The sequence below is a fragment of the Panulirus ornatus genome, chromosome 32 (assembly GCF_036320965.1).
Source record: "Panulirus ornatus isolate Po-2019 chromosome 32, ASM3632096v1, whole genome shotgun sequence".
Taxonomy (NCBI): domain Eukaryota; kingdom Metazoa; phylum Arthropoda; class Malacostraca; order Decapoda; family Palinuridae; genus Panulirus; species Panulirus ornatus.
This window is the reverse complement of record NC_092255.1, coordinates 22,000,398-22,015,814: the sequence shown is the minus strand read 5'-3', so window position 1 is coordinate 22,015,814 and position 15,417 is coordinate 22,000,398. Positions and strand designations below refer to the sequence as shown.

Sequence of the window (15,417 nt, the reverse complement as noted above, 5' to 3'; positions counted from 1 at the left end):
ATGTCAGTGGGAGCAAAGGTCAGCGTCTGTCCCTTGACCACGACTGTATGATCCTTGAGCACAACTGTACGATCCTTGACCACGACTGTACGATCCTTGAGCACAACTGTACGATCCTTGAGCACAACTGTACGATCCTTGAGTATGATGGTATGATCCTTGAGTACGATGGTATGATCCTTGAGTACGATGGTGTGATCCTTGAGTACAACTGTACGATATTTGAGTACGACGGTACGATCCTTGAGCACGACGGTACGATTATGAATAAGACGATGTTGGGATTGTGTTAAAGAAAATATCATGATCGAAATTCCAGCAAGGTGGCTGCTTTCAAACCAGGTATACATATATTTCTCAAATTGAGATGTTAATTTCTTCATTGATATTATTTCTTTTTCATGCACAGTGACGTTTAGCGTTTGTGAAATTACGTGAAAAAAAAATCCGACCTTTTAATGCTTTTCATTTGTGATCAGTGATCAGATTTTTCTTTGTTCATGTTTTACAATAATATCAGTTATCATTATTTCCATGTCACCACGTTTTTCACCATTATCGTCGTGACATTAAGTACCATTAGTAAAACTAATGATAACAATTATAAAGGAATTTATCATTATCATTATTATTATCTTCATTCTCATTATTATTGTTATCACTATTATTATTATTATTATTATTATTATTATTATATTATTATAATCATTATTATCATTATTATTGATTTTTTCGTGAAATCCATTTATTTCGCCATGAAAACAGAAAATAATGTCAGATTTGCTTAATTCGCTCCTTGTGTCTAAAACCGTAAGAATATAAAGCCGTAAGAATCACTATATATATATATATATATATATATATATATATATATATATATATATATATATATATATCGGACTCCGCCAGCTTAAGGTTACTACAAAAGAGAAGTCACATTTGGCAAGACTACATCATCGGAAGTACAGTCTCGCCAGACAACTTCTCACTCCAAAGGAGTCCATCATTTCCCTGCAATTGGAAGCAGCGCAATATTGTGCAATATTGAATAATATATCAATGTACATAAGAAGACACGTTAAACATACTGAATAATACATATTATACCAAGAACAGCACATTTTATTTCGAAGCTTCGCTGGCATGTCGTACACACTCCGTTTTCCTTGGTGTAATTTATGGTCGCGTTCTCCATTTTCTAGCAAATGTCATTTGCATCGTTTCCGATATTACCAATTATCAATATCACATCATTCCTCGTTCTCACTACCATCATAAAGTCATCACCATCATCATTACAATATCATCAGTCTTATTCCTGTAGCCTTTTGGACACGCGTGTTACAAAAATTTAAACGGCGAATCGAGGAGGATTCCCTGTGTCCCATATATGCAGGTGCGGCTGTAAGCGTGTGGACGACGTACGCCGTGGCCCAGCAGCACAAACAACACACAGCGCTCACAAAGCCTCCCTCTCACAGTAAACTCATTGTTGACGACGGAGGCGCGTATTATCATAAGGCTATTTCTGCACTGCTAGTAACCCTGTGATGCTGTAATACCAATTATAAGTTACTAAATGACTCAAGTTTTTTTCTTTTTTTTCTAGAAGGAAATGCGCTTAACTGATCATCTTCTCTTCCGTAATAAATCTGTCATGTAATGCGATTTCTAGGCGACTGGATTAATTCTTTATTATTTTTTTTTTTTTACGTGAGGATAAACTGTTAAATAAGTTACACAAACTGGATAGACATGTCAGAGGACAACATGAGTCTCTGATTCATCTCGTTAGCAAATAAATGAATTAATATTAATCACCAATGAACAAAGGGGCAGATACGAACAGAACTGGTGGTGGTTGAAGGTTAACGATACTGGGCCAGTTCCTGTACGTTTTTATATAACCATGATATAGCCATTAATGAAAGCGGAGCCACCAGCGATTAACGTAAAAGAAAACGGTACGTGTGACGTAGACGAGTATCTACGGAGCGCTACAGAAACGTTCTAGAGTATGTGGAATGACGAGTCAGCGTAGCAAGGAAGAGTGAGGCCGGACGGGCGAACGGGCGGGTGTGAGGTGGTAGCCAGTGCCCGCGGCCCGTCACCCGCCACCACCACCCACCATCCACCGCCCGCCCGACCATACCACCTCAACATTACCATAACACACCCGCTACACCCTCACAAAACACCATCATTTGACGCCACAACAACGAGGCGTCAGAGACCGTGAAGCGGAGTCTCCCCCCGGCCTGCCTCGCTCCCTTCTACGCGTAGCCGAGGTCCCAGTGAAACTATATTGAATTTCTCTCTCTATCCCTCGCTATCAGCGTTGGATTTTGTTCAACCAGTAATGATGGCCTGACCTCACTCGTCGTATTTATAGTTATTTATCGACTTTATTTTCATTATTACTTTCACTTATGTCGTTCGACAAGGACATTTTCGAACTACAACTGCATACAGCCTCTATCCATCACCACTGCCATCGGCCATCCACCACAACCTCTTCCACCATCACCCGTTTGCCTCTGCTCACACCACTGACTTCGGCCAACTATCACCACCACGGCCGGCCTTCACCTTTTGTCACCACCACAACCATCGCTGTTCTCCTTTACCACAAACTAATCCCATCTTTCCTAAACCAACACCAACCATATCCCTTTCCTCTTCCAGCCACTACCATCATTTTCCCACCAGCCACCACACCATACCAGCATCACTATCAACATCACCACGACCAATGATTATCTTTATACCTATCCATCACCACTACCATCACCTTACCTTCCACCAATCAACTACCACCTTCCATCAACCACCTAACACCAACTCTTGTGACCAGCACCTTTTCTACACCTATAACCACAGTCATCATCCACCGACAACCAATGCCAACTCAGCGTTCTAACATAATCTACTTAATACATCCGTTTCCACCTTGATCCAACTCCTCAGTAGTCTTCCCACCTTCAGCAACCACATCGCTTGTCCATCCGACACTACTGTATTCTAAATCACTGTCAAAACCCCACAACCTTCCTCCACTCACCAACTCAGCTCCACAATCTTCCACCCGCTATCCTATCACATTATTCCACCCATCAACACTTTCCACTGGCCAAGACGACCACTACAAAACTCTGCCCTCGCCAGCCACCTCCACCACGGCTGCCTTCCTCCAACGCTTCCTTCCCTCCACCACAATAAATATCATGACACGTCTGGTCTGGCTCAGTGTTAAAATAATCATTCATATTAAAGTGACAGCCACGATGGGTGAGCTGGGAGGGGGGTTTCCCCTCCTGCAGCCTCTTGGGTTGCTCGTCCCTTGTAGATTCTGCCAAGAAGCTGCTTTTAAAACTTAACTGGAATGCGAGTGTGTAAACACCACATAAATTATATACTCTGTCATTCACACTACACATTTAGAAAAAATTATCTACTGCGCCACGCTAGCCACCTTTATCTCCCGCCACCGAAGATCCCTTTTCCCCTAGTTGCAGTTCGGCACCACGTTTCCGACGAACCCATTCGAGCTCAAAACACACTCGCAGAGAACGGACCCATCCCAACCACCGTGTACTTCATCAGCAATCAGTAGATAATATATCACTCTCCACCCTAGTATTTGAGTAAAGACTATCTAACACCCCCTCCCTCATTTTCTTGCACCATCATACAAGTTCACAATTTTCTCTCTATACTCTCAAGTTTGTGGCTGCAATGAATTTAGCAACCCCTAAATTAAGATCATTATTATTACAGCGATGACCATGCTTACGCCCCTCTCACGAAATGCCAGATTTGTGAGGGCGCAATGAATTTCCTTGCGCAGTTTTTATTGTGATTTTCCTCGAGACAAGTAATGCTTTGATGGCCATAAGGTCATCTTGGCTGGGATGGCGTCCCAGAGTCCCCTCCTCTACTAAATCTTTATCCCCCAATCATGATTTGATATCTCTCGCTCCGATGCCTGCCACATCAGGGGCAGAGTGTACTAGGCCACGAAGTGCCTACGTTCTGATTTCATTCAGCCTTCGTTGCAGTGCAAAGATGTTTGTAGATGAGTCAAGCCCACGTTAATGGACAGACGCTGTGCTGGTTTGAGTCTTTTTGTTTCTAGCTGATAAATCAACCTGGATCTTGACCAACTGCACCTTCATCGACTTCTGCAACTCAGTATTTCCCCTTCTTCCCCAATCGGATCAATTTATAGCTAAATGTCCATCTGTTAATGCCGCTCTCTTCGGCAAATCATCTCCGGATAATTTCACATCTACTCTCTCCCAGCTCCTTCCATTTAAATATTTTTCTTCTGTATCTTCCTCGCGCATCAGCGCAGTATCTTCCTAAGAACTCTTCCCAGCTACAACTGGACGAGGCATATGGTCCAGATGGCATACCTGATTGTTTCGAAAGGCAGTGTACCTCTGAGTTATCTCTTGATACCTTCACGACCATTCCATCTCTGTGAAAACCCCAACTTTCCCTTTATCTCGAAGGCTTGCCTTGATGTAGCCTATCCGTTAAAAGGAGACCGTTCTAGCCTTTCCAACTACACCCCTAGCGCTCTCACTTCTTATGATCTTCGAAGTCTTTGAAACTCTCTCTTCACTCTCACTTTCTCAGTCAAAGTCCCATTCCCTTTTAGATCATCAATTGGGCTTTCTCGGTATAAGGGCCACTGGGGGTCGGCGAAAATTTCGGCGTGGCTTTCGTCGTCCGAAATATCGGAGGTGTGGAATACATCTCTGCTTTCTATACTTCCGTCAATTTCGTTTTTTATGCTTTTCTCTGTTCCTTGATTCACAGGTTCATATCCCTGAGTCAGAACAGTATCAAAAACCTTCCTTCTTTTTCTACAATTACTTGTCTTTAACTATCCCAGTCCGTGATGTTGCTCATATTTCTGCGACCACCCTCGTAAGCTTTCTGCCAGTGTTCCCAGTCACTTCGGCCTGGATCCACGGCAAGCGAATGGGTGTCGCCTCCCGTAGTTTCCATTTGGACACCAACCACACGAGAATTGACCGTTATGATACCGCATTCTTTCCTGGAACAGCGATGATATGGAATGCTCTTTCTGTTTTCGTCCTTCCTCCTCCCTATAACATTTCCAACTTTATGAGTAAGGTCGACAAACACCCTAAGAGCTTAGATTGATTTCTTCTATACCGTAACACACTCATTCCTTTTTGTCCGTGCAATGTTGCTTGCATATATATATATATATATATATATATATATATATATATATATATATATATATATATATATATATATATATATATATATATATATATATATATATATATTATTTTTTTTTTTTTCCAAACTATTCGCCATTTCCCGCGTTAGCGAGGTAGCGTTAAGAACAGAGGACTGGGCCTTTTTTGGAATATCCTCACCTGGCCCCCTCTGTTCCTTTCTTTACTTACATTAATGTATCGGTATACATACGCATACACTCATCTTTATAGATATTGTATTACGTCGCATATGTAATTAAGCATCATATTATCAACACAGAAATTATATTCTAACTAGACAATAACACAATGACACAGAAAAATAAAACAAATCCAAAAATATTAACCATGCTATCGATAAACCAGACGAATATATAATCACAGATAAACAAAAGATTATATTGCCCTTAAAAAAAAGAAGAAAAAAAAAAAAGAGAAAGCCATAAAAAATAGTTTGGGGCGTTGAGCCTTAAGTCAGGAGTGGAGACAATCTGGCAGTAGTTTCTCGCTCACAGAAAAGTTAGATTTAACTCGGAGTTCTTAAGACCCCCAGAACCTCTGGCGGGGTAGGAGGGTATATAATGCATAATTACCCGGCCTGAGCGCAAAATAAATTCAAAGTTTAAAGTTTTGTCTTTCAGGGCGTCACATGGAAAAAGCATCAGTTGGAATTAAAAACATTTAATGCAAAAGGAATTAAAACTTGGGTTATAAATCTTTTGATGAAGTTTTCCTTAGTTCCTAATGAAAAATCCCTCTTGAATTATGATTAGACATTAAAAAACTTTGACCAAAACTCCTTACTTACAAACTTGGGCGTTCATTTTTCCTCCACTGCGCTGATATATAATGAATGAAAACAGATGAATAAAGCTTCTCTCGTAATTTCATTCGCTTTCGAAATTTTCCCAAATTGCTGAAGTTCGCGTTAAACTTACACCTGGGGCCCGGCCTCAACACGGCTGGGGGAGGGGGAGGCGCGAGACGACGGCCGACCGGCCTGACGAACTTGGCGTACGGCGGACGAATTCGATAATCCAAAGTGCTACTACCATCAGGAAAGACGGATGATGGGTCGCCTGGATTACGAAAGGAATCAAACATCAGGTTGATGGAATGTCTGTGCGTGATGTGCTAGCGCGGCGGAGGGACTCACCCCGGAGACCAGCGGAGGATGAGGTTAAATGTGACACTCTGTTCAGAACGAGTGATAACTCACAAAATTCGAGCCAACTTTCCTCATTACCAAGTCAGATACGAATGGGCTTGTTTCCTTGGGTTATGAAGAGGAGGGGGGGTCTCCTCGCTCCCTCCTCCTCTCTTCCTTCCCCCCTCTCTCTCTCTCTCCCCCCACCAAACTCTTCCCCACACATAACACCCTACCCCACCCCCGCTTTCTTCTCAAGGGAGGGAGGGGCGGGGGAGGGATTTTCTTTTGTTTTCAGGGACTGTTAATAAAATAAAACTATGAGCTAAGAGTTGCAGCGTCAGGAGGCTGGAGACTGCGTTGGCGAAACGTGTGAGATACACAGGAGTTACTGTGGCGGAGGGTGAGCCCTGGTTACTACTGAGGGAGGTATGGTGAGGCAAGGACACAGAGGGAGACAGACATGACAATTTGGGAGAGACATATTACTGTGGGGATGTGGAATGCTTACAGAAGGGAGTAATGGTAAGGAATGGATACTGCAAAGGAAAGATAGCGTTGGATATGGTGATAGTTACTGAAGATGGCTCGGTGTGGGTATAATAGCTAGAGAACAGTGCAGTGTGGATTGATAACGTGCGAGGGAGAGAAGATGGTGAGTGATGAGGAGGGAAGAACAGTGATGGTAATATGACATGTGAGACAGTGACACGGAACGAACATCTTTATAGACACGTGTGTCCTTGATGGCTAAATAGCCCAAAGTTGCCAAAGAGAAATGATTAGAATTTACATCACTTTAGAGATAAGCGGAGGAAGTTTATCTTGGAAGCACATGGGATCAGTAAAGTGAGCGAGCTGCCCTGCCTCGCCACAAAGAAACTTATTATCCGTCGGCTGGAGGATGTAACGGATGACCGCCAGTATTGTAATTCAATCTCCAACTTCTACGAAAATAACACACGAACAGTGTACAGAGATCTAATGATTTTTACCCCCACCGTACGGTCCTCATTGCTTGGCTGCAATAGAGTCAATGTAGCTTTCTATCTAATCGTTGAAGAAATTTAGGAAAAAGGCATTTTCTCTCCGGCAAATCTAATCTGATACCGTTAGCAGTGACAAAACAGACCCGTTCCCCGCCAGATCATAACGTGCATTTATCTTTTTTCGTCGTCTCTTGTCATCCTTATATGTATCAATATATTTCTGGCGGTTTTACAGCGATCCTGAGCTGCCAGTCTTTTCACAGTTTCTCATGACTGTTCGCTTGCTTCGGCTCAGACCGTAAGATGGTCCTGTCGTTCGCGTGACCTTCTTGTTATACCACAACCGAAGCGGAGTCCCACACACACACACACACACACACAGCGCCTGCAGCAGCGCACACCGACTACACCTTGTACACCTTGGGAGTGTCACAGCTCACCGGCTGCTTTTCGTGCGCTGGGACAGAAATGGCATGTGGCACTGTAAGATCGTGTGTGATACTCCTCGGCCAAAGATGCGCGACACTTCACACTAACAGACGAGAAGAGAGAGAGTCACCACAAACACAGGAGCCTCCGTTGCTCCACATCAACCAGGATTCCAGACCTCCCTTACCCCCCCTTCCCCGATCTCTTCCCCCTCACCACCCCTCCCCCTGGACGGTGGCTTTCCATTTTCCAGCGGTTTTCCAGCCAGTGCCCCGAAGAAGTATTGGGGACCACCAAATGGAGCGGTCGTTCTCCGCCCATATAAATGTCTCGTTGAATGATCGTTTGTGCGACCTCACAGGAAACGAGCCGACGCAGAGGGCGAAGAGGAGGGGTGGGGGTTGAGGGGGACGACAGTAGGGGATACGGACGAGGGGAGAAGAGAGGGGAGGGGGGGAGGAGGAGGTTCACGCTCAGACGCTGGACGCTCCCCTCAACCACCAGAATTAGGGACACGGTTCCTCTCGCCGTCGAAGAAGATCCAGGCTCTTGCCAGCCTACCACGCACTAACACAAAATCTTTTAAACATACGTCAGAGAAGGTGTTTACCTAACTTAGCTTTTGAATCATAAAATGCATCCCCTTTTTTTTTTATTATTGTCCGGTGTTCATAATAATTCCACACACAAAGACTCTCCTCCAAAAATGAGGTCCCTTTCCGGTAATGATTATACTTCCAGGCATAATCTTCAGGGAGAAGGCGGCCGACTTTTCAAAAGCGTAAACGACCAAGTTTGGGTCCCAATGTTCTTGATTGATCCACTGGAAAATTGGTAGAATAATAGCGACCGCGAGAAATTAGTGCGCCCGCCCGGAAACCCCAGAGATAAACCCTTCAAATTCATATGAATATTAACCAGGTCTGGATGCGACGGCGACGGAAACGCTAGCAGACCCCCGCGAGACGCAGCCCTCACTCGCCAGCTACACCTCCTCAACCAGCACGTTAGAATGTATCAATCGGGTATAAAAACGGAGTGGTGTTTGTACTTGCCGTCTTGATGGCAGAGGACAATTGTGACATACGGCGGCCTCGGTGATGATCAATTGTGCAGGGATTAATGAAGCGTGGTGCATTTATGCACAGTGAGTGGTTGGTGGGAAGGAGACGAGGGACATGAGGGAGGGAGAGCGAGAGGGAGGGAAATTACGAGGAAGGAGGAAAGCGGAGAGAGGAGGAGACGACCCCCTCCAGGCTTAACGACTGATGCTGGAGAACATCCGCGGATATCTGGGAGAGACAGAAAAAGATGTTGGAGTTATCTGAGAGAGAGAGAGAGAGAGAGAGAGAGAGAGAGAGAGAGAGAGAGAGAGAGAGAGAGAGAGAGAGAGAGAGAGAGAGAGAAGGGGGGGGGGGGGAGGCAAGAAGCACTTAGCAGCGGTCACTTGTTCAGGGTATAATCTAGGTTGATGCGACTGTTATGGGTGCTGTATAAAGTGGGTACCGCTGGAGTCTGTTTCACGCAACATAAACGGCAGATGTATTGTATTGCACGGTGTATTCTCTCGTGCGCTGAGACGGGAAGAGGGGAAAAACGCTCTATAAAACAGATTAATGGGAAGTGGTTGGGATAAAAAGATGTTATTAGGAGATCATGCTTTCTCTACAGATATTCACGTATTTTCCATGCGCCTCAGTGGCCCGTTTCTCTTACCATGTTCTTTTGGGTGTAATTGATTGTAATGCTGAGCTGTAGTCAATAATCTCCGGCAGCAGGGACATCCTCTCTCTCGTGGATTCCGGTCTGTAGTCCTGCCCTGTTGTTAGTGGTGTCCGGTTCCCAGTGGTACCCACGACCTACATGCTCCCACTCCTTGTATATTGGCAATCTTTTATGGTGGTTCCAGGTATTTCGAATAGTTTTCCAACATTCTGAAAGTTCCAGTATTCCTTTTGGTCGTAGAGAATTCACTCCTGACGCTTGTGATCTCACGCCGCCTCATATTCTTTGCTACGCGTGATACTGAATGTTCTACGTTTACCTGTGTACCATAAAACGTCTCTGCTTTTCCTCTCTGGAGTCACATGGGGGTACAGAGACACGGGCAATATCGCTGGTCCTCCTTTAATACTCCCTTCTTCGCCTTCCTCAGGTACGGTGCCGGGTACGACCTCGCGGCCCGCAGGAAGAATGCCACACGCGAGTCGACGGCGACGCTGAAGGCGTGGCTGAACGAGCACAAGAAGAACCCGTACCCGACCAAGGGCGAGAAGATCATGCTGGCCATCATCACCAAGATGACCCTCACACAGGTGAGCACCCACCTACCCACCCACCTTCCTCCCTCCTGCTGGGGAGACTGGTGGTGATGACTAGAGACTTTCTTCGTTGTGACCTGTGGTGATATGGGGTGACCTCGGTGTCGTTGCTCACACCTAACATGAATGAATGGTCGAGACCTCTTGTGACAGACTGATGAATAGATGCTAACGTTAATATTGACCACCATACATCATCAGTCACAGACAGTTCTTAGTCATTGGAAGACGATGGCTATAGCAACCACACAGATAGTGAACTATGGACGGTAACATTACTAATATTGGTGAAAACACCTGCATCAATATCATCCACGTCCCCGCTCACTGTTACCATATCGTCTTGTCTTTTACCAAGACCGATGACTTTCCTCGCCTCATTACTGATCAGTGATGGTACTTAATCCTTCCTTCTGTCATCTAATCTTATCAACTGCCCCTTAAATCTTCCTTTCAACTCCCGGTACTGTCCATTTTGACCTTCTGTCTGCAGTTTGATGGGTATAGGCTATTTGTGTAAATTCACTTCCCATTACACCAACGACTCTCTCTCTCTCTCTCTCTCTCTCTCTCTCTCTCTCTCTCTCTCTCTCTCTCTCTCTCTCTCTCTGGTAGGCAGTAAGTGGAAGGCAGCCACCGCCAAGGGAGGTATTACCGTAAACACCCGCCTTGGTACCGGGAGGGTTAGTGACGGCTGTGCAGTGAGCCAGCACTTCAACAGCTGTCGCGTTTCACTCCCCTGTCCCAGGTACCTGTCCTCTTTTACTGCCTCACCCACACGAGAGCTGCTGGTATTCATTCAGTCCACAAACACACAGTAGCACTTGACAGCACGATGCTTTACACAACTCGCCCTCCGTAACTCTAAGATGTTCCTGCGCTACGCATTAGTCCTGTCTGTTGGCCATAGTTTGTTGAAGGTACTGTAAAGCAGGCCTCAGAGGCTCTCTCTCTCTCCCATTTCCTCGTCGTCACCAACAATCTCTCCCTCCCTCCGCCAGGTGTCGACGTGGTTCGCCAACGCACGTCGGCGGCTGAAGAAGGAGAACAAGATGACGTGGGAACCGCGCAACAAGACGGATGACGACGACGCTAAACTCTCCGACGACGAAGACGACGAGAAAGAACCAGGAGATAAAGAGGACGACGATATTAAGAAGGACGACAAAGATGGTGATGCTGCCAGTGAGTACCCACCACTGTATTTCTTCCCCTGAGTACCGTAGGAGGTTCAGTGTTGAAGGCTTTTCCTTAGTTTCGAGGAGGTTCAGTACTGAAGGCTTTTTTCCCTGAGTACTGCAGGAGGAGGTATTGTGACCAAGGCTTTTTCCTCATTCCTGAGGAGGTTCAGTTCTGAAGATTTTCCTGAGTATCTTAGGAGCAGGCTCGGCACTGAAGGGCTTGCCTGAACACCTTCCGAGTACGCTCAATGCTGAGAAGGGTCTTCCTGTTCACCGTAGGAGCACTGAAGGGTTTGCTCGACTACCTTGGCAGTAGCATCAATGTCTGAAGGTTTTTCTGAGCACCTTGGCAGTAACTCAATGTCTGAAGGCTTTCCTTAGGCCCTTAGGAGTTCGCTTTGCGCTGAAGGGTTTTCTTGAGCACAGGAGATGAAGGTTCAGCGCTTAAGCAAAGATATAAATACCACAAAAAAATTACTGAAGAAATCTCGAATACCACATTATCGCGTTGTATTTTTTTTCTTCACGATGGAAGATATTGTCCGAGTCTCTGGCTTAAAATGATCCGAACAGAATGTTTCGTAAGTACTCCAAGACATTGTTTTAGGCCCCCCCAAAAAAGAGAACTATTTCATGAGTATGATACATTTTTTTTTTTTTACAAAAGTATTGTATTAGCGTCGGATGTGACCTTTTATAAGCGTCCGAGGAATGTCATAATTATTTCTCCTGAATTCTACAAGCGCTTCAGGGAGCAAATGAAAGCGCTTTCTTTCTCCTCTTTAATAAAGCAGGAGGTGGGAAGTTTCCTCGCTGAAGAAAGTGCTTCTCTCTCGCTATTAAATATCTAAAATGGAAAATGTGTTTCGAAGCAAAGAACACGTTTTGGTGGTCATAGGCGTTTTCCCCGATTTTATTTACCTGCAGTGAGAGAGATGGTCGCTCTCTCTCTCTTTTCCCCGGGTATCCTTATCGATTCTTTTGCTACTGAGGCCAAACGCAAGTGACTGGGGAAGGGGGGACTGTCTGCACACCGGCAACTGGTAACTGCAACACGGAGGTCGATGGAAATGACTGGATCACACCGTGCTACAATGATACTGACTGTAGGAAAAAAAAAAAAACCCGGCTCACACGAAGGCGACTGTGAAATAGGAGATTCAACGTTATATAGATAGTGAAGATAACTACAGTATGGGGAAGGCAGGCGGCACCCAAACAACACAAGTTCCGCAAGTCCAGTATACCAGAATAAGTAACCATCTGTGATGAAGGCAAAATACTAATGTGTTCCTGGTAATCGTGATGGTAGTGAACTGTGTAAATGGCGTGTTCAACACAAAAGTTTACCTTTATTATAACTAGATCAACACATCATCAACTGAGGCTTTCATGCATCTTAAAATTCCTTCTGCGGTAAAGGGTTATTTGTTCTTATAATGTCTGTTTAGCCTCGGAATTACCTTATCATGGACTTGCTTAACAATGATGGTTGACGAGTGTGGATCTGTATGGATACCAAATGTGTGTGTGTGTGTGTGTGTGTGTGTGTGTGTGTGTGTGTGTGTGTGTGTGTGTGTGTGTGTGTGTGTGTGTGTGTGTGTGTGTGTGTGTGTGTGTGTGTGTGTGTGTGTGTGTGTGTGTGTGTGTGTGTGTGTGTGTGTGTTTAGTTTACAAAGACATACAGACGCAAAGTCAAACGCTCCAGAGAAAAAAATAATAAAGATGAAACAGTTTCATTTAACCTTCTTGAACTTCTTCATTCTTACATTTCCAATATGGGAATAACCATTTGAGATTCACCTGGCTGAATGCAATCACGTACGCGGGGGGAACAAACCAGATGTACAGTATCTGAATCATACACATTTTCTTCATTCCCCAAATAAATATAAGACCTTGATCAGTGAAATGTAGCATTTATCTAAAGGTCAGAAACCTAGTAAAAACACGATGAAACCAGTATATATATATATATATATATATATATATATATATATATATATATATATATATATATATATATATATATATATATATATAAATGTGTGTGTGTGTGTGTGTGTGTGTGTGTGTGTGTGTGTGTGTGTGTGTGAGGTTTGATCTAGGAAGGAAAAAGCCTTCATGAGATTATTAACAACCATTACAAATGTCACAATAACGTAAGGAATGCACGACCACTGCTCTGTGTCCCTTTTTATTCCTAAGCGATCGCAAGTCAAGCCTCTCTCTCTCTCTCTCGCTCGCTCGCATCTGCCAATATACACATATGTATATATTTTTTCCTCTTCTTCATAAAGCGTACGGAATCGTCCACCCAAGATCAGCTGATTATGTAATTAATGTGTGTGTGTGTGTGTGTGTGTGTGTGTGTGTGTGTGTGTGTGTGTGTGGGTGAGGGGGGGGTGTGATCTCTCACTGTGCCCGATACCATGACTTGTTTCAGCTCCCCACCAAGGTTGTATTCCATCTAAGTCCCGTAAGTAATTTTGGTCTATCTTGTTCTTTTCGCTCGCCATGCTACTTTTTTCCTCCCCCACCTCTCCCCTCCCTCCTCCCCCTCGTGACGCAAGGAAAGACACCAGCTTCACGTGTAAGCGTGCGATGCCAAAATGAAATTCCAGAATACTTTTTTAATTGTTTTTGGCTCCTGGATTCTTTGTGTGTGTGTGTGTGTGTGTGTGTGTGTGTGTGTGTGTGTGTGTGTGTGGTTGTAACGGAAGGAAAAAAAATATATATATGAAATAGTCCCGATATTTTAGCTTGAGGTTTGTAAAGAAAAAATGTATAAAAAAAAATATTCTATTTGATGTAGACGAAGGGTCAAAGTTACTAATGCACGAGTTAATGACAAATACTAATTAGTATTGACAGAACATTATGTAATTACTGCCTTGGTAATACAAATACAATTTCAGTTAGTAAGCAATACAAATATTAAACAAATTCCACTAAAAACGTAAAACATATCAACTTTTTTTCCTTTAAAAAAAAAAGAGAACACAAAAGCAACTAAAGAAAAAAAGAAAGAATGATGAAAATGATCAAGAGTACAATAAGTGGGATGAAAAATGTGACAGATCTTGAGAAATACGGGAAAAAGATTTGACACAGAACATCGGGATTGTCTTAAGCCAGTATCTCAAATAACTATCGAAATATCAAGGCCTTAATGGAGGCACTCTGTGACGGGAAAGCGGACCTCTCTCTCTCTCTCTCTCTCTCTCTCTCAGAAAGCCAACAAATGCCTGATAATTACAGACCGACCGACCATCACACCCAAAATATGAACACGTTCAGCCAAAGAGCACCTTTACAGACTGCCTTACCTGGCCACCCACACCCCCTCCATCAAACATGAGCCATTTCCCACCCCCCTCCCACACAACCCCCCCATTAACCCGCCTCCCTACCCGCCCCACACCATGGGGGGGAGACCCCATCTTACCCCCCTTCCCCCTCCTTCTCCGTCTACCGACTGAACACCCAAGACATTACCGTGTTCCCAATGAGAGACAAGTGCTGATTTTAACAGGACGTGGCGTCAAACAATTGTACAAGATTGTCGAGAGCCGTGGTGGTGAGGACAGCTTGATTGGTGCACTGTGATCGATGAGGAGTTATGCGAGCCGCTTGTCCTCCCAACCCGGGTATAATATCCGTCAGTTCTACCTACAGCACCTTGATGTACTGCCATTTTTTTGTGGCTTTTGTGTATGTTGAGCGCGATTTTGTGGGGGATTTATTATTCACATGTGATTGATGGGGTGTGTGTATAAAGCGGACGTCTTTTGACTCTCGGGCCGACAAAGTAGTCGTATTGGTTTTTTTTTTCTTTGAAAAGACGTATGCAAGTTCCCTGGACTATGTGTTCATCCTGGGGCATCAATGAAACCTTCTGTAATGGAGCGATGGGCGATCGTGATCCACCGTGCGCGATCTTAATTGTAAATCCCGGAGTAGATAGAAGAGGTATACGATAGATCGGATGACTCCTACACTATAACAATAGGACGAAATAGTACGTAAGATCCTTCGTATCCGGCGATCATTTCCGGACGTGAATGCTGGCCGTTGCTACAATAGATC

General features: G+C 44.3%; 1 protein-coding gene and 1 long non-coding RNA gene across 3 annotated transcripts in view; one reads left to right on the top strand and one right to left on the bottom strand.

Moving 5' to 3' along the window:
* LOC139759166 (uncharacterized) overlaps positions 1-15,417 on the bottom strand; it is a 287,348-nt gene that overhangs the window by 129,647 nt on the left and 142,284 nt on the right. The window lies entirely within an intron of this gene.
* Positions 1-15,417, top strand: part of LOC139759164 (homeobox protein araucan-like) — a 200,982-nt gene that overhangs the window by 111,267 nt on the left and 74,298 nt on the right. For both annotated transcript variants that reach the window (XM_071681211.1, XM_071681210.1), the window contains exons 4-5: positions 9,982-10,141; positions 11,149-11,332. In XM_071681211.1, the coding sequence (XP_071537312.1) occupies positions 9,982-10,141; positions 11,149-11,332 (344 nt within the window). The remainder of the gene's footprint in view (positions 1-9,981; positions 10,142-11,148; positions 11,333-15,417) is intronic.